This window comes from Hippichthys cyanospilos, chromosome 22 (assembly GCF_059441005.1).
Source record: "Hippichthys cyanospilos isolate Australia breed blue-spotted pipefish chromosome 22, RoL_Hcya_1.0, whole genome shotgun sequence".
Lineage (NCBI taxonomy): Eukaryota > Metazoa > Chordata > Actinopteri > Syngnathiformes > Syngnathidae > Hippichthys > Hippichthys cyanospilos.
In genome coordinates this window covers 4,663,881-4,683,585 of record NC_142390.1, presented here as the reverse complement: position 1 = coordinate 4,683,585, position 19,705 = coordinate 4,663,881, and the positions used below count along the sequence as shown (strand labels likewise).

Below are 19,705 nucleotides of genomic sequence, written 5' to 3'. Positions count from 1 at the left end.
TAATACAATACTGATCACTTTCATTATGTAAGTTTTGAGTGGCTTTTCTAAATAGAGTTTAACGGTGTCATTCGGTTTGATTAGTTATTTCTTTCGATGTTTTTATGCATGAGAATTTCTACCTAAACGCCTTTCAATTGGTTTCAATTTAATTGTGAATTCGTGTTATTTAAATGCTTAAATTGCGACCAGTAATTTTACCAATGTGATGGGCCAACAATATTGTGACATTTATTGATCCCCCCCACCCCACAAAGTGCATCCATTATATACATTTGAGACAATTACAGATAAATATGAATTATATTAGTATACAGGCTCACCTTTTATAGGACGATCTCAAGTGTAGCTTCAGTCATGCGAGACAAAAAAAAAAAAACTACGATCATTTTATGCTTATAAACATGATCGCTAGCGTAAAAAAAATATAAAAATATGGGACGTTGGCTGAAGAAGCCCGAGTTCATTTCCATTCATTGATTTTCCTACTCTTGGCACCTGCGCGCTGCTGATAGGGGATGGAACACAACGGTTACTTGCAGTGCTCATTTATCTCCGCAAGGTGGCAGACCTTTACATTGAAACCAATTGAAAGGCCGTTAAGAGGTACGAAAAATTTCATGTTAACATTTACCCGGAGAAGCGTCTATTTCAGCCAAATTACAAATTTTCCAGCTGGAAAAGTAATGAAAACTACTTACAACTAGTAGTTTAGTTTTAAAACCCTAAATAAACCATAGGATTTGATAAAACACACAATCAGGATGGATTTTCTTTAGTTTAATCCAAAACAACAACAAGAAAAAGTAAAAGGGACAAGAGACAATCAACATTCAAACAGTGACAAGTTTCTGTAAAGTGCCAAACACAAGGGGGGAAGCTTTTTAATCTGTAAGTACGCTATTTATAATCACACAAATGTCACATAGAAAACGAGAATCTCATCATACACACTAACATAAAAATCATTAAAAAAAAAAAAAAACTATACTGCTTTAAATGTGCACTGAAAGTGATGACACGGCCTGGTAGAAGAAAAAAAAGTGATCAGTAGTTTTATCTGTAACATTTTCCTCCTAAAAAGTGTTTGTACACACTGTGCAAGTTTATTTAAAAAAAAAATCCCCTTCCCACCCATCATTCTAATACATTCTAATGCCATTCACTCTGACTTGTGATGAAGGCACATGATGGTACCCAGGTATCATTTACCCATCACTCGCTGAAGAAATAAAATCATTTGTGTTCCAGTGGTGTGGCTGGTTAAAAAAAAAAAAAAAAAAAAAAAATCAACACACGCGACTTTGGTAGTCTTTTCTCCTTCCAAGCTCACTTTGGACAAAGTACCTCACAACTGCTGCATGTGTAAAAATGTAAACATCATAAGTTACTGTTAGGTAGTTAAGCAAGGACTCGTCAATTATTTCACCACAAAGACAAAACATGGGAAGCCTTGATCCTTTGCCATGAAAAACATCAAATATTTTTGCAAACGTGGGGGTCCAAAATTTGGCTTGAGGGCAAATGTTTTCTTTGAAAGAAAATATTTGGACACCCTTGTTTTTAAATGAAACAATTAATTTCCAGTAGACATGATTCAGGAAGGATTAGTTTCAGAGGAGCAAGAACAAGTGTCTTTTTTTTTTTTTTTTTTATAACTGCCCCCTTCCATTACGTCTTCTGCCTTCTCCGACAGTTCATTTCGAAATAGGGGTCTTCGCGCTTGCCTCTGTACTGAGGGATTTTCCTGCTGGTGCCGGGCTCCGTCTTGGCTTTGACGTCCGAGGTGGTCTTTTGGGGGGCGGCAATCTGTGTCAGCTGAGGTTTGATGGCGTTCGTCGAAGCGGACGCTTTCTGTCCTGCCTTCTGCGTTACGGCGCTTTCTTTCGAAGTGGCTTTAGCGATGAGGGAGGGGGTAAAGTTGCCCCCGGGGTGACGCCAAGGGGCGGCGGCGACTCGATGGAAGACGGCGAGATCCTTGGTCGGAGCCGGAACCTTGCTTTTGGCTGCAGCGTCTTTGACGGGAAGGGGGGAGGCGGGTTTTGGCGACGCGGAGGTCGGAGCGGCCCGCGCCGCCGCGCGGGCCCTCCTCGCCGTCTCGAGACGGAGACGGGAGGCGGGGGAGCCGGGGCGTCGCTGCGCAAGGCGGGAGCGCTGGCCGGCGACCGTCGGGGGTCGGGCATCTCTCGGGGCGGCGCCGGCGATGGGGCTGGACGGTTTGGGACATTTGGAAGAAGGCTCGGGGCAGACGGGACTCCTCGGCTGAGAGGCGGGGACCCGAGCGGGCGGTCTAAGCCTGGGTTTGGACGGGTCTGCTTGAGGCGTCGCGGCTCGCCGTTGGGCCTGCAGCGGACCGGGGGACCGCTTGGCGCCGGCCACAGGTGTGCTGGGCAAAGAAGAGGAGGAGGTGGAAGAGGAAGAGGAGGATTTGGTGGCAACGGGCAGGGGTAGCTGGGTGGGTTTCCTGAGGGCCGGCGCCGTTATCTGGAGGTTCTTCTTGGGTGCCGCGCCAGCCGCTTTCCTGGGCAGCGTGGGCGTGCAGGCGGGGGAGGCCGCGTAGGAGCGACACGTCTGACCCGCGGCGGGCGGCGACGTCTTGACCACCGAGCATGAGGACGAGGAGGAGGAGGAGGAAGAAGAGAGGTCGTCGACTGCCGCCAAGGGGTCCATCTCGGGAGGCGGCGCCGCGTTGCCGTGGTGACCTCCCAAGCCGGGCGGTCCCTTCTGGAAGGCCAGGATCTTCTGCTCCAGGGTGGTGAACTGAAGCACGCGAAGCGGGTCGTACTTGCTGAGGAAGCCGCGCAGCGTGTCCCAGCCGCCCCCCACGCGCACCATTACGTGTTTGCCGTGTAGCATCTGCGGAAAACACCACACAAATACGCCTGGGTGTCAGTCACGAAGCGGCATGTTCCCCACACGCATGACTGCGACTCGTGATGTAATCGTTGGAGGATAACAAGCTTACCTGACTTGTTCTGATTCTTTAAACCGGTGCTAACATGCAAATGGAGGATTTATAGGGACATCTTGGACAAGGAGGGACCAGCGTGGAAAAGTTTTTTTTTTTTTTTTTTTTTTTTCTAAATAGGGCTGAAACAGCATTGCACTATGGAGTGGTGATTTGGAACTCAGGGAATATCAAATTCCCTCCGTAACAACGGGATCTTTCTCGACACACGCTCCTTCGGGAGTTTGGATTACCAACGTGGACCAGCCTATTAGCTAGCACTTTCTTACCCGAATAAAGATGGTCTTGTCCCCAAGCCGGTAGCGACCCTCTGACAGGTACTCAATGGACACCTTGTTGGTGCAGTTGCAAGGCGGGCCGTCCACGCCGTGCTCCTGGAAAGGGACAATGGGGCACTGTGAGAACCTTTATTTTGTGGAATTCACTCCAATCAAATAATAATAACAAAATATAATAACCACATAAAGTCATGATAAAAAAACAAAAAGTTTGTTTGCGTTGCTTTTTTTGGGAAGACTCACCCCTGACTGGTAAAGGCCACCATGCTGACAGCACACACTGAAGGTCTGGACGGCCGGAGGAGGCTCCTCGGTTAGCAGCAGGGTCTCCTCCAGCTCAATTTCCTTCTCCAGCTTGACCAGCACGGGAGGCTCCACGCCGTACCTGACGAGGTGTTTGCGAGCGTGCGATTACAGTGACAATTTGTTGAAAAATCAAGTCCCATCCGGGGAGACTTACTTGGAGACGATGCGTCCGATTTCCAGCAGGCAGAGGCAGACCTGCCTGGGCTCCTTGTGCAGCACTGTCGTGGCGCAGGTTTAAAACCGCAAAAGAAGAAACGTGAACATCCCGATTTAACGTGAGGCAGCAGCTGTCTGCTCGGCTCTTGTTTAGACAACATTCGGAGGAGAAAGCGGGACGACAGAGGTGCAACGCTTGACGACGTGACATGGAAGTTCAGCATTCCCCGAAGGGGGACGCCGACTCGATCGTGCAGAAGGGAACGCGCATTTGGAGCGGAGAGATGAAATATACGGACATTCAGAAAACGGCTTGCAGCCTGACTTGCTCCGCTTGTGTGGTTTGTTTTGGGAGCCCTATCACGATTAATGAAGTTAAAAAAAAAAAAGTACTGACTGCCCTCTCAGATAAGATCCTATTACATCATTAAGACGTGAGGATTAAAGAACATGTTGCACTAATCGCCTCCAATGAAGCTTGTAGAGTTAAGCATCATTTACCAAAATAAGTCTGTGTTTTTAGTCAATGGGTTTTTTTAAGTAGCAAAAACTATTGCTGTTCACTTTGAATAGTTAAAATCTGCATATAAATGACACCTACTATTTGACCGCCATCTTGTGGCAACTATGAACTCAGTTTAGTGATCCTGTCAAATATTCGCAAATTTGCGGAAACTGGATAACCAAGGAAATGGAATGATCTAATTTTCGCTAAATAAACGAGCCGCAATCTTATTAGAGCAAAACGGGGGCATAAAAGGATTTGAGAACATAACTTGTTGAAGAATAAAGCCCTTTGTTCACATTGCAAAGCCGAAAATCGACGCTATAACCGAAGAAAATGATCGACGGTGCGGCAATAAAAAATTCTCAGATATGAGCTGAGACCTACCGAGCCCCTCCGACTCAAAGAGGTACGTCTCTTCCACGCCGATGTGGCGGCACCAGGACAGGAAGTTGGCGGTGTTGTCGCGGGCGAAGAAGGAACCTGGAGATGCGTCGCGCTTGCAGGCAACTTTTCTCGTGGGAAAGAACTGGAGAAAAAAAAAAGTCAGGTTTTTAAATGAGGACCTGTTTTTGCTCCGTGCTGACTCACCTTGCTGAGTGCAGAGGGGCAACTCTGAGCGATCTTGGTCTGCAGGACGCCAATCAGCTGACAGAGCTTCACGCCGTTGTTGAGCTCCTCCATGAAGAACTCGGCCCTCACCTCCTCTTCTGCAGAAAAAAAAAAAAAAGCATTTCTAAAGCCTTTTCTTAGTATGTGATAAAAAAAAGCATATCATTAAGCAGAAAAGTCTACACCTCCACAAAGGCCAGTAAATTCTCATAGGACAAAATCCACAATAGACAAAAACTGCTCCGCAAATCAACACAACAAAAGCGAGTTGAAACCTGACCCCTGGCACCTGACTTTTAAGGCTCCCAGTCAAGTTGTAAAAAGAAAGACTGCAATACGGGTCATCCTAGTCACGTTGCTTAACCGTAAAAGCCTCGGGGCAGTGATTCAGAATTATTTCTGCCGACCAAGCGGCGGATAAAACTTACCCAGCATGCCTGAGAGCCAGATGGCAAGATCCTCCTGCATGGGCACCAGCGTGGCTTCGTGACGCACCGCCAGCCACTGGTCATACTGGAAGACGTTGGCCAGGCCGGGCCCGTGCCCGTGTCGCTGCGCCAACGGGCTGCGGGGACTCCGCGGGCTCAGCACGGGCGCGTCGAACTTCTCGCCGAACCATACCTGCCCGGGAGGGAACGCAAAGCGGCTCTTCGTTCACACGCGATCACATGAATCGGCGTTTTGTCATATCACAGATTCCCCTATGTGCGCGAATGGCGTTTTTACAAGACAATAATGTCGTTACTATGACTGCTGCTGGAGTCATGTGACACTGAAAGTCAATCGTTCCATTTCCCACTGAAGACGTGCCAAATACGAGCGGGCGTCGAAAGCTTTTATTGTACTCTTCCTGAAACCAGGGATCGGGTTGCTTTTTACTCTGGAGAAGTCGCACGAGGGGGCGGCACACCCCATCATCTGGGCTTCTTAACACCTGACCCAAAAGCAGCAAAATTAAAAGCATGAAGACAGAGAAGGTCCCCAACTAAACTACCGTATTTTCCACACTGCACCCAAAACCCTTCAAATTTCTTCAAAAGCTGAACGAACGCCTTATAACCCCCCGAGTTTTGATTTTTGGGGCAGGAAAAAAATAAAAGAACTTAATCACCATGTAAATTCTTCAATTTGTACCTCTGCATTTCAGTTATTTTTTACCAAAGGATAAAGGCGCAAAAAATGCGGGTTTTTCTCCAAGAATGCGCTGCGATTATCTCGCGATAATCACAGAATTGGAGCTTGAAAGAAGAAGCCGAAGAAAAGGAGCACGGCGCTTTGCACTTGACTGCCTAGACGGGCATCAAGCGACGCGCCGGCAGCGCCTGGGGCGATCCGGCGATCTCCTCGCGCTCTTCGATCGCAACCCTTGCATGCTTCTACTCTCCAAATCCAAAATCCTGCTTTCCGCACATTCCTTCATTGTTTACAATCTCCGGCGGGTGATGGAGAAACGGCAAGCAGATGTCCAGAAAGATGACTCATCTGGACAGATGTTACGCAACTCATTGAAAGATGACCCCGCCCCTTTTGTGCTATGATCTGGATGTCACACAGCGATAATGAGCCATCTTTTCCACTGTGGTGAATAGTGCAAAAATAAATTGGGTCGATTTGACAGGAGTGTTAATAATAGCGTTAATATGAAGCAAAATATCATCTGCAAGAATGAGTCCCTAAACTCAAATTTTTCAAAGTTTTCCCATGGCTTTGACAATAAAGTAAATTCAATGTTATTCATGCAATTAAATAGAGTTCAATGCACCGCGGGCAACTTTGACTAAATTAATCTAATGAAGTCTAATTTTGTTAAGGTTAAAAATAAAAGCTAGTCCCAGAGGGCAACATGTGACTAGCGAGTTGGGCTAACAGCTGGAGTGAACGCCTCGGGAATGACCTTTGCACCCACTCAGCTAGAGAATCACATGCGCACACACCTGATGCTGTAAAGTGAAAACGTGAGAGCTGAATCCAGCCAGCTGAATAAAAAAATTGCATAAAAAAAAAAATCCCTGTGCTGCTAATTAAACACACACAAAAAAAAAACAAATACAGTAACATGTCACCTAATTACTTCGACACAAATCTCCATTGCAATCTGATTAGTGTCCCCGATTAGCCGGTTGACTATTTCCTCAAAGCGCCTTTTTTTGATTGGGACCCGCCGGAATGTCTGCCGATAATCTAGCGACTAAATGCAACCTTACAGCGGCGAATTAAATCAGCATGTGCCTCTTAGATTTTTACCCTCATGGAATTGAGTTGATGCTCTTAACTTGAGCCACTTATAGCGAGGGTCCGCAAGCCTCCCGGAATTGGAAGGTCAAAATGTGTAACCGAGAATTTGAATCCGGTTATTTACAATAAAGCAAAACGGACTTTAAATGCAGGACTTCCGTCAGCATTCTTCACACGTAACAGCTTCAACACCTTGAGGGCCTTCCATTTAAAATCCTCATTAAAACTCATCAATCTACCGTTTAGAGCTCGAAGCCATGGTTTCATTTTATTACATAACTTAGCCAGGGGCCGCACGAGACTTCAACTCGCAGATGCTCACTTTTAATGATGCGTTCGGAGACATGCGCATACGCTACTCGCGCTCCCGCCGGCGCGTCCCTTTTCAGCAAGCGAGCGCGTTATCGAACGGAATGACGCAAGCGCGGCCTCGGTTGTTGAGTCATTACAGTCGATTATGGATCAATATGGGCTCCCTTGGACAGCAGCTAATCAATAAATGGGGCTCTTGAATTGTTCTGGTTAATTCTGTGAGATAGAACTAAAAATCCAAAAACGTAGCCTAATCTTAATGTCCCGTCATGATTCTCTCGGGATGCTGAAATTACATAAAAGTAATGCAAAAAAAAAATGTAATCTGACACTTTTGTTGTTTTGGATTTGCACATGGTTGACATTGGTTGCTTGGGAGGGGAAGGAGAAAACTTGGGATTGCATTCCATAACCCCTCCCAAAAATGTGCAAAAGACACTCCTCGGGGTCCCGAGAACGGAACGCCAGACATTCAGAACGAGAACAAGACAGCGTGTTGTGACAGAGGTGGGCTTGCCTCCATTGCTGGCTGAGAGACAGATGTCAACAATATCAAAACAACAGCCGGGGACATTGTGTGCTGCAAACGTAATTAAAAAAAAAAAGATGGCCTCGCTGAGCACAGTGTTCCAAAAACACACACGTTGGGTTTCTTCTAAGAGGTCCCCAACCCCCGCTCAGTATCTCAAACATTTTCATGGACTTACCTGGATGCCAGTCTGGACAGCCATGACTGTGATCACAGACCATTCACTTCTTCATTCTGTTGAGATATAAACAATTTACTCATTAATGAAGAGTTAATCTCCAAAAAAAAAAAGTCTTACCGCATTCATTGCTATCTTGGTTAAAATGGATTTTTGATGGATATAGTCCTCAATGGTAGTGTAAATTTGAAGCAACATAAGCTATAAGGTGGATTTTTTTGTAACGGACGCTAAGGTGAAGATAGCGGAGCTTGCAAAAGGATGATGTGATTTATATTAGACGTCTGTGCTGGTTAATCGGCTTTGCAATGATCGAGAAAAAAAATTAGCCACTAAAAGCTAATTTGTATTTGTTCTAAAATTGTTCATTTTTGGGGACATTACTTTTTTGAACTTTTGCAGGAATGTATCAAACCTATTTTTTCCCTTAAACAAAAAAGACTATTCACTGTCTTTCGATTTACAGTACTATTACTGCTACTAGTTACTAGAATGACTCGATACATTAAAATAAGGCTGGTAATAAGACTTTATATACTTTCGCATTACAAAAGATACAAGTAAAAAGAACTACATGATCGTATTGGCTTTGACGCTGATTTATTCTCAATTTTCATTTCCTCACTCATGAAAGGCCAAATTAATTCAAAATAAAAACAACCTGGAGGTTAAATATCCTCTTGGATTGGCTTTTGTTCAATTACAAAGGTCCACTGTATTTTGCCATCATGGCTTCCCGTCTTAGATTTACGACTAGCCTTGAGTTTCTTCTCCAACAATTATCTTGTTGTTCCTTAGCGATACTACAAATTGGGTCAACCAGAAATTCGATCGGTCACTCAGTTTCGTTTGAACGCTGCGGTCTTCCGACTGGAGCTGACCGACAAGTCACGCTGCTTTCAAAGAGCACATTTAACGCCTCCATCAGCGCTCATTAATTGTTGATTGATATGAACGGAAATCGGTTTTAGTGGTCGGCAGCCGGCGTTTTATTTCTACTGACAAAAAAGTGACTCTGGCGAGGAAGTGACGTGCTCTTCTTTTGCCCTTTCCCACACAGGATGTGAAGGATTACCCTCAACTCAACCGTCCCTGCGGGTGTGTGTGAGAGTGTGTTTGTCAAAGGGAGGGTGCTGGCAGGGAATTGGGGGAGGAAGGCAATCACAGCGTGAAGATCCTAATAACATTGATAATTTGGTCAACACAGCTGAGGCAATAGTTTCCCCCTCCTCCAGCACACAGCAGCATCCTTTCTTTCCAGATACCACCTCATGGAAGCTTCTATCCTATCAAAGATGCGCCACTTCACCGTAAACGTCTCCAAAAAAAAAAAAAAGAAATCACTTCTTTGCGACACGCCTGCATCCCGGCGTGGCTTACTGTCAAGTGACAGCCCCCAGATGAAATCAGCACGAGTCGGCAAAGGCGAAAACACAAACTCACCTCGGCGTAGGACCATGTGACCGAAGCGGGCTGCGAGACTCGCCTCAGCGTGATGAGTGCATTTTGGTCCGAGTTAAGATGCGCCGCGCTGTCCGGCCAGAGTGGCGACGCACGAGTGAGCGGCGAGGGATGACAGGGCGGGAGGGGCAGACTCATGGATGGGAGGGCCCTGAATAATGATGTGCCGACGCTTGGCTAAACCAGGACTACCCCTTCAACCACCCCCAAACAATCCTGTCACGGCGGGACCCACACAAAGCTTCCATTGTTTCCTTTTGCAACACACACACACACACACACACACACAGACTCCTTCCCATTTCAATCCAGGAACTCCCCAAGCCGCCCATCAATGAATAGATTGAGACTGAAAATAGAAGGTGTGACAGTGGGCTACCTTGACATCATTTTAGCCCCGCCCACCAGTTTTAGTCACTCAAGAGGAGTGATTATCTTTATTGTTGCAAGCCATAAGGAACTACAAAAAGTTATTATAATTTATTGTTAAGTAATCAGTCACTTAATCAGTTACTAGAATATTCTACCATATATATATATATAGATATATATACATATATATATATATTCTGCCAAATGTAGAAATTTGAAAGATGAAAAAAAACATCAAATATTCGCACGCCAAGCTGCAGTAATAAACCTACAAGCATTTATTCACATTTAACAACAATAATGTACACTAATAACTCGCTAACTCCGCCCTTGGTTGTCATGGTAACGAGTCGTACTCCACAGGCATTTGCAAGAGACAAGAGCGTCCTCAATAACTAGAACTTTAAGACAAAAGGCTATTGCGGGTTTGTCAGAGGGTCAATAAAGTTCACTCAGACAGAAAACAAGAATTTCAACACTATTCAAGCGCTGTGCAGAAGTGTCAGCAGGCCAAAAAGTGAAAGAAGCGTGACATTTCGGATTTCAGAGGGAAGGAACAATGCACATCTTATCAACATGCAGGCATTTGCTGAGATGCCCTCAAAACAACGTGGCAAATCGTGGGCGAGCGTGATTTGCGGCGTGCGCTCACAGCACGCACAGTCAGATGTCACCGAGAAGGGCGGCGACAGAGCAGGAGTCCAAAAGTGGGGGGGGCGCGACCGAGACAAAACTTGTGTTGTGGTAGCAGTGAACTTGGGAGTGGCGCTTTGGAAATGGCGAGGCCCAACTCAACTCTTCCACGCAATTTCTATGATGGTTGCCAGGGAAGGGGGAAAAACAAAGTCCAACAATGGTTAACCAGTTCATCCCTGCTTGTATAAGCAAATAACAATCCGCCCCCCCCTCCCACTTCAGTTCTTCACAAGAACACTCAATATACAAATCCTTACTTATGAACAAACAAGTTATTCAGTTCTCGCTGCATTTTGTGCGGATCGAGCTGTTCCGAACGCCAGGATTAACGGAGTAAATGACGCACAGAAACCTGGGATTCAAAGATCGGATTTCGGTTGACCAACTTGCATTTCTTGTTACGATGGAAATGACGGCTTTGTTTCATGTCTAATCCCTTGAGAAAAACTGATATTTGAGTCCCGGCTGAAAGAACTGGGCAGCGTTTTCAAGTCAGATGCTATTTTCAGATGGGTTATTAGTGGGGAAAGGTCCATTTTGGAGTTTGCGCTCGAAAATGCGCCTTCTATGAAAAAAAACCTTCACATTTTTATAAGTTGAGAACAGAGTGACAAAATGAAACTTGAGTAAACTGAAACTCAGCCTAAAAAATGAAATTTGGACAATCCAATTTAAAACAATGATTTTGGCTATACATCTTGATGGATCCAATCCAGTCCTCCACAATTACAGCTAAATTAGGAAACGGAGGGTTGCCATGACGATGTCAGCAATGATATTCTCCTCAGTAGTCGCCAATAAGTACTGAGATTTTTGAAGGTTCTGAAAACATGCTCTGTATTCTTAATTTCAATAATCCTGTGGCATAATACAATAAAATGTGATGTTCATAGCGCCTCAGCTACTGAAGCAACTGGGTACTTAAGGTACCGTATTTTCCGCACTATAAGGCGCACCTAAAAGCCTGATTTTTTTTTAAAAAGCTGATGGTGCGCCTTATAATCAGGCACACCTTATATATGGATCAATATTGAGATTCGTAGATGGGGAATGAAGTGATAAAGTAAGCTTTAGCTCTTTCTTTTGTGGGTTTAAAGTTGGACAAGGTTGCTCATATTGACATTGAGTTATTATGCTATTAAGAGTTTAGAGTTATTATTTGAGTTATTTTTGTTATTACTTTGACTATATTGTGATTGAAAAAGTTTTCAAATATGTTATTAATTGGGGGTGCGCCTTATAATCCGGTGCGCCTTATATATGGAAAACTTTTTTAAAATAAGTCATGAATTGATGGTGCGCCTTATAATCCGGTGCGCCTTATAGTGCGGAAAGTATGATACTTAAGTACTTAAGTAATCCGTGACTTCAAGCACTACTAGAAAAAAAGTAGTTCATTATTTTAGTTAATAAAATGATTCAATTCATTGATACTTCAGGACTAAAGCACTAATTGACCTGTGGATTGATTTTTGAGTGTAAATGATTAGTATGGTTGATGTTTCTTAAAAGAGAAGGTGCTCATTAGAAATAAACAAGATTGTTATGAACGAGTGCGGGTGGGAGGGGGGTGACATCTGTCCGTATGCCTCCCACGCAGGTCGCCACCCCTTCTCTAGTCCCAGTCACTAATCAGTTAAGAGGATCAACGCTATTCCAGACAGCACAACGCATCCACCTCCGCGACGCTCGGTCATCACAACACACACCCGGCCGGCCGGCCGGCACGTGGCGAGCACACGCAGCCGAGATGCGCCCGTGCGGCTAAATGAATACAAAACCAGAACGCATTACGTAAGGAGTTCAAAGTAGAACGTTCCGGACGAGTGTCCTTTTGATTTTACACCACTCTGCACCGGGAATGCCGGGGGGACTCCAAACATGAGTAACAAATAACTCAGTTGGCCCACGTGCCGTTTTAACAACACTTCAAATATTTTCGGGGGTATGTTTTGGACACTCCCAGGAAATGTCACCGTCCATCATTTAGTTCTGTGGACATAAACTAAGCAAATTTTAAGGATGACGAGTGCAGCATTTTTTCCATAACCTTATATAATTATGAGTCACTTTTAAACAAATCCAAAAAGGCAGGTTGCTCCAAGCACATTGCAGTATAACCTTCGCGCTGTGTTTCTGCACATATTTTGCACCGAAACGCAACCCGATTAGGTTTGCGGTGTAGAAAAGGCCTCAGCTTGATAAATGTATCAAACGATGAGGATGGGTAACATTTGAAAAGGTCCCCGGTGCCTGCTGCGTGAGGTGGCTGGTGGCCAGAACTGCAGCCAAAATGAACCTCCTGCAGTCCAAAGGGGTTCCGTAGGGTCCGACTTTCCCCTGGAGAATACCAACTCCCCTTCTATTAATGTCCTTCCTGCTGAGCCCTTTGTGTCTGGACTTAATTATCCTGTCAGGAGTGGTTCATTTACAACCTAGCTTCTCAATACAGATGGGGCCCGGTTCATTTGAAAAGATGAAAAAGTAAATATGCACAAGTCCTGGGAAGGAAATTCACAGACGTGTGTTACAAGTTTCCAAGGTAAAAGAACCCACTCTTCATGAAGGATTACACGCTTCTTGGCCTCCAATCACTCGTCCTTGTCCGTGGGTTCTTTCCTTGGAGGTGAAACAGTGGAGGTAAAGCTCATCTTAAAGGCTTGGGTTGTGGGAGCCACCTGCCAATCCCATTTTGATTTGTTGATGCTAATCCATGGCTCACAACACGCCATCGGGTCCACTTGAGGATTTTTAAGCCTGTCGGTGCTGACTCAGAATCAGCATACATTGTCCTGATTCTTTCAAAAGACCTACAGAAGCACTACCCATGTGATTCCAGGTCAGTTAAAAATGTACAGTAATGTACCATGTAGAGCTCATTATTGGACTCCAAGGTAACAGCTTGTAGCCTCAAAAAATACCTATAGGTATCCAAGATGCGATAATCAAGTGACGTGCTATTCGCGTCTTATATATTCTACGCCTACCCAAGTGTGAGTAAGCCTCAATGGACCCTCTTCAGAAAAGGTCAGGCCAGGCAAAGAGCCATGAAAGCGCAAAGGATGACCATGCTAAGCCTAATTAGTCACCTTTACACTGTCAAATGGTAAATTACAACCACTTTTATTATATCATTTTATCACTGAGAAACCACTGGACGAGACAAAGTAGGACGATGACAAAAATAAAAGAATAGAAAATCAGTCAGACACAGTAAGGAAATTAAATGGGGATTATGAGTTTATGAGAATACTTGAAACCCTAAATTAAATTTGAGATAACAACCCAGACAAAAAAAAAAAAGTGACAAAGCAAAATTCAGGAGTTTTGTAACATTACCCAGGAAGAACTCATTTTAATTTTGGTTAGCTAAAGCAGAGGATGAGATCGGCAATGACATCATTTATTTTTCTACAAATGGATGCACATGACTCTAAGATAACAGCTCAGTCCAACAGTATGACCACATAACTTCTCTAGTTGTATTTACAGCTAGTTTAGCCTTTAAATTGAAGCATACATTGAGAATAACAACCCCCAATATACACATAATGAATGAGGGGGTAATCTGCGATTTCATTAAGATCTCTATTGTGTCTGCACGCGCAGCATCGCAGCCCATATGTGCCGAGCGTACTTCAACTCATTAAGCTTGCTTTTGTCTCATCTGTGGTCTCTCAAAAACCTGACTGGCCCAAAATCTAAGGCCCGGTGCCAAAGATCAAGCAGATGGTGACAATAGACAGACATAATGATGAGGGATGCTTTTGAACTATGTATTATAAAACATTTCATTATTCATAATGCAGTGGAAACGTCACACAAATATACAATTTGAATCATCCAGCTCAACAATGCTCGATGTGTTTTGATGACACTTGTTGCAGAACTTAATCTGGCTACTCACTGTTTCCAGAAAAAGATTTTAGTCCCTTCTTGTGCTGTTGGCACCTAGCACAAAATAACGCCGCTAAGGAAACCAAAAGATGTACTTTAACCTGATGAATTTGTCATTGTCTTGATTTCTCAAGAGTAAAGGTGGCAAGATTGCTATTTGAATAACTGGGGGAAAGGGCGTATACCGATGATGAGTGTATTTCCAATAAAAACATGACAAAATAGTTCCATGATTGCTCCAAATTCTGCAGCAATAAAGCAATACTTTTCATCTCCCTGATTCCAAACATTCCCTTGATCTTATCAGCAAGCGCAGCCTCCCATACAGACTACCACTGATCCTGTTAAGTATTTATTCCCAGCTGACAATCAAAGATAAAACCGTATTTCGTGCAAGTGACTTAACTTCAAGTTGAAGTTTAGCAATCCAAGTCCAGTACTCTCACAAACTTGGAAAAGTTTATGTAAAAGTGTTTTAGGTGCAGAATTGACACTTGAAAACACCAATTGAAGTTAAATACTTTAAAGTTTCTCTGACAATGACATATAATTATATGAAAAAGTGAAATATAATGCAAAGTCGATTAAACACATGGAAAGCAGCGTGTCTTCGCTGTCCACGAGGCATGTTTCAGTGAATAAATCCTCCGTTAATGCAAAAACCTTTTCCATGAATTTCAACACATTGAGCGTACAAATACAACATTTGGGACTCACCAGCTACGATGTGGAGGGATGAGTCTTTTTGTAAATTTGGTTGATTTGCATCAAGTCGGATAGCTTTTCCTTGTGGAAGACGTTGGAAAGCGAGTCATTTTTGTACGTCAACTTGCGCTGTTGTGGCGAGTGCTGTTCGAACCAGCCAATCACAGCGCGGCGGCCTCTGGAAGGGGCGGGGTCAGCCTCACCTGCCTTCAAAACCATTCATAAGAGGGAAAAAATACAATACCGTTATTATTTTGACATCACATAAAGGAATGATCCCTAAAATACAATATCACAAATGTGTGTTTGTTGATTTAAAATATTTATTTAAAAAAAAAAACATTATACCATAAGCGATACTACCGACAGGTACTTCCGGGGTGATTAAACGCTCAATGATGAAAAACAAGTCAAGCCTATGGCAACAAAAGTAGAAAGGCTTTCCCGGTGTATTGTCCTATGATGGCCCACTTTATAATAAACAAAAAGGAAAGCGAATACTCTGCTTATCTGGTCTCGTGAGAAAGCTGGAGGAGTATTGAGTGTGCCGCACCCTTCCCATTCAACATAATAAATACTTTATGAAAGAGTCAAATCTCACAGCTGCCCATTTAAAGATCCTTGTAACAAGATATTTCTCTGTTTGAAAAGCATGTAAACTTAGAACAATTTCTCGATATTCTTGGTGCACATGCATGTGATGGAGATTATATTTTCATGTTGAATCCATTAGAAATACAATACTCAAGTACCATTCGCCAGTAAAATATTTGTATATTATGTTATTTTATGTTTTTACGCAATATTTGTGTATGCTAATTGCCAAAGTTCTTACCTTGAACCATGTGTCCTCGTTTATGGTCATCTTTCAAGGTCTCTCTAGAAAACTATTAGATGGATTATTTGTGCAATGCATATATCTGATTAATAAAGCAGACTTTTAAGGGGATATATATTTATGAAACACAGGGATCAAAATGTTTTGTAAGATGTATGATTCGCTGGCGTTATGGGGCTTTTAATACAAAACACTCAACGCACAACACACCACGGGACACATCTTGCTCCAAACAGTGGAGGGAGACGCCCTCTTGTGGTAAAAAATATACCGCAGCCCCAATCAACCGACATATTAATGAACGGACTAGTGGAAAAAAACAAATACGTTGTTAAGAATCCTATTTGAACTCTAGATTGCGGAATGATATGAAAATTTTGTTACATTTCTGCTCAGTGTGGCAAAGAGAAAAAGACGAGGAAAAAATTCCACATCTGGGCTGGGGTATCATTAATGTTCACAAATATTAAAAAAAACATGTATTCAAAATATAAAAACTAAAAAAAAACAATTGGCCACTTTACTTTATCAAAAAATTAAAGGTGGAACCAACCTCGAATCACGAAATGGGTCGCGAAAAACAGGAAACTGGGAAAACTGGCGGTACTTCGTAAGGCAACAATAAGCGCGGTCAGATGACGTCACTTTCCAGCGACACCTAAATGGAGGACCCATAACTCATACATTTGTTATAGTTTAATTTCGAGTATCTGAAAATTAATTATAATGCTTTATTGAAAAAGTAGCATTATTTGAATTCATATACTGTATATATTTTTTTAGAACTGCCACAAGGTGGAGGCAGAAACCACTCTATGACTCCTTTGTCTTCTCGTGACCCAAAACTAGAGTTTCCGGCTACTAGGAGAAATGTAAGAACGTTAAACGCATTTAGCGTCCCACTGGGTTCTTTTGTCCGGGTGCTTAGTCCATACTTTGCTCTATTTATGCCATATGCCACTAGGGGTCAAGCTGTCTAATCAAATAAGGATCTCTCATATGTGATGGCTTGAGAGATTACAACTAAATCTGCACATTTATAACTTTTTACACGATTGACCTGTGTTGTTACCAACAGGTTACATGGATTGATCCAAAATAATGATAGCTTTTTACTTAATTTTCTCGCAGGTTAGTAGAGTACCCGTTATTACATGACACAACGCCAGAGTTCATTTAACTTTTTTTTTATTTCTCATTCGAAAGACATAAAGAACACATTTCGCCAAAATATGCGAAGTTGCGTACAAATATGGCTGTTAGAAATGGTGCTAACTGGTTGGCCCACTACATCATGCCCTTACCCAAATGCCAAAAAAGTTTAAATAACAAAACATTTGTATGCTTTATCTTGTGAATCTACGGTAGGATCTGCCGTATAAGTGTAGCCCATTTTTCTGCATAACTTTGCATAGCACGACTGTACAAAAGTAAGCTAGCTAACATTGTCATGTAAAATGTTAGATTACGTGTTTATAATGAACATAAACCTGTCTATCGTGTTATTATTACATTTATCGTGACTTAAATGCGTTAAAAGAAGGTCCCACGGCTTCGTAATGGTAAAAATGAGAAAAGAACATCAGCTAGCAAGCATATTCGCTTGCACGTTAGCTTGTTAGCATACCTCGTAATAACGCTTCACTTGAAGCCAATTTCAACATATAAACGATAACGTTTGTCTTTGCGTTGAGCAGTAAAAAAAATTACAATTTCAGATCAATACTAAAAAGAACGTTAAGAGAGACTGCAGTTGAAGGGCTTTGCTGCGAAGAGCGACAAGGCGATGGCGGCGCTACTAAATTGTTTTTACGATGTTTCGGAATTCTATTTACCATCGCTCCACTCGTAGCATTATAATCTTAGAGATAACACAAGGAGCTAATAGGATTATCCCAAAGTCCCCACGGCGGATCGGTAATGTCCTCGAAAAGTTAGCATAGCATGCTAAGCTAGCACGCTAACTAGCAAAGCGGCGAGATCATTAGCTCCGAATTCGGTCGACAGGCGTGGGGAGTCCAATCGGGCGGCGGCCGAGGTGATCTCCGGTGCGCTTTGCGAAAAAGAAAAGACGATCGAACGAGAGTACCATGCAACTCAAACACGTCTTTTTTTCCATCACGTACTTGTCAATTTCTCAAAATGGGGTCTGTTAACGTACGTCTCCGCCATTTTGTGACAGGTTTTTTTTTTTCATTGAGTAAAGGGGGTACGCGTAATGGTTGAAAGTAACCCCGTCAAAAAGATACGTTTGGCAGTTACACTGGGAAGCAATCGGGTTGGGGCGGGGTGATTTTCAAGCGACTCCCTAGTGTGGTGGTTTTTATTTTGGCAGATAAAACTATAGAAGCGTTTATGGGTGTAATAACCTGCAATGTCATTTATTATTTTGCCATGGGATATTTTTTGTTTCATCCTAAATTGTGATGTCTGAGTCGACATTCCACTGCTGAAAAACCTGATTTAAAAATCATGAAATAAGATAGTGGTATACTACACTCTTATATCTAATATGTACAAGTATGATACATAATACACGATTTCTTAGTAGTTTTTGTTGCAACCTGCAATGTTTGACAGAGTGGGAAAAAAAAATCCACAATTTTTTTTAAAGAATAATGGGTGAATAAAATAGAATAATCCTGTTACACACAGCTATCAAACTCAAGCCCAGGGGAGAGATTTGATGGGTCCAGTAAAAGCAAATCATGTTTGTTGAATTCATATTTCTTGCTTAAAGGGACAATGTGTAAGATTTAGACAGTTTTTCCATTACGGACAGCAGGAGGTGCTGCATTTACCATTGTCCGTAGTGAAAACAAACATGGCAGCCTCCGGAGAAGTGTCACTCCTCATGTAATATAATTTAATGATATCTAGACCTAAGATTATCTTTAAAACATACTGTTGGTTGTTAAGACCACATTTACTTGCAAGTTTTTGAAATTTGTAATCATTTAATTTAGTAATTTTTAATGAAAAACGGTCTAAATCTTACACAGCACCCCTTTAAATTAATCAATGTTGTTAATGCATGCATTTTTATCATATTTATTTTGAAATTTAGTTATTGGTAGTTGAACAAATGTTGTTTTTCTTCCTTCTGGTTTAGGAACGACTCAACCATAAATTTCTGGATACAGTATGTCGTAATACGAGGCGATCATACATTTGCAACTTTGCAACATTTGAAACTTTTTTTTGCCATTGTTTTATACGTTTAAAATTGCGATGAGCGAGAGGAAAATATACAACTTTTGGAGATCCTGCAATAATAATAATAAATCCCGTGTTACAGTTTCATATGGACCCACACGGGATATTTACAAGCAATATGTATTTCCTTTTTTGTATGGAGCTTTTATTCCGAATGCAAAGTAGGATGTCTGAGACAACATTTGTAATTGATTTTGCAAGAATAAGATATCGTAGTGTATTTTTATATATAAATACTCTTGCACCCTGCCCCCCACGAGACTTTTACAAGTACCCCGTGACCCGTTTTTCAGGCAATTTGTCAGACGGTCCCTAAAAAAGAAAACAGTCTATTGTTCCAACAGCCGCTCTGCCCTGGACGGACGGGGGCTGCAGTGCAGGGACCAGCCACAGAGGGCGCTGCGCGCACGGCAGGTCGGCCTCCGCGGCCTTCTCATCTTT

General features: G+C 42.8%; 1 protein-coding gene across 2 annotated transcripts; it reads right to left on the bottom strand.

The window, feature by feature from the left end:
• Positions 1–765: 765 nt before the first annotated feature.
• Positions 766–16,665, bottom strand: gas2l3 (growth arrest-specific 2 like 3). 2 transcript variants are annotated; one of them, XM_088406703.1, is made up of 11 exons: positions 16,602–16,665; positions 16,046–16,097; positions 15,223–15,417; positions 8,080–8,135; positions 5,254–5,446; positions 4,805–4,923; positions 4,601–4,742; positions 3,707–3,770; positions 3,490–3,631; positions 3,238–3,342; positions 766–2,856 (listed from the first exon to the last, which is right to left on the bottom strand). In XM_088406703.1, the coding sequence occupies exons 4-11, from the start codon at positions 8,101–8,103 to the stop codon at positions 1,672–1,674; spliced, it is 1,974 nt and encodes a 657-aa protein (XP_088262829.1). In that variant the 5' UTR covers positions 8,104–8,135; positions 15,223–15,417; positions 16,046–16,097; positions 16,602–16,665; the 3' UTR covers positions 766–1,671. The 2 variants fall into 2 exon arrangements, with proteins under 2 accessions (XP_088262829.1, XP_088262828.1); XM_088406702.1 differs by lacking the exons at positions 15,223–15,417; positions 16,046–16,097; positions 16,602–16,665 and adding an exon at positions 9,523–9,842.
• Positions 16,666–19,705: the final 3,040 nt, after the last annotated feature.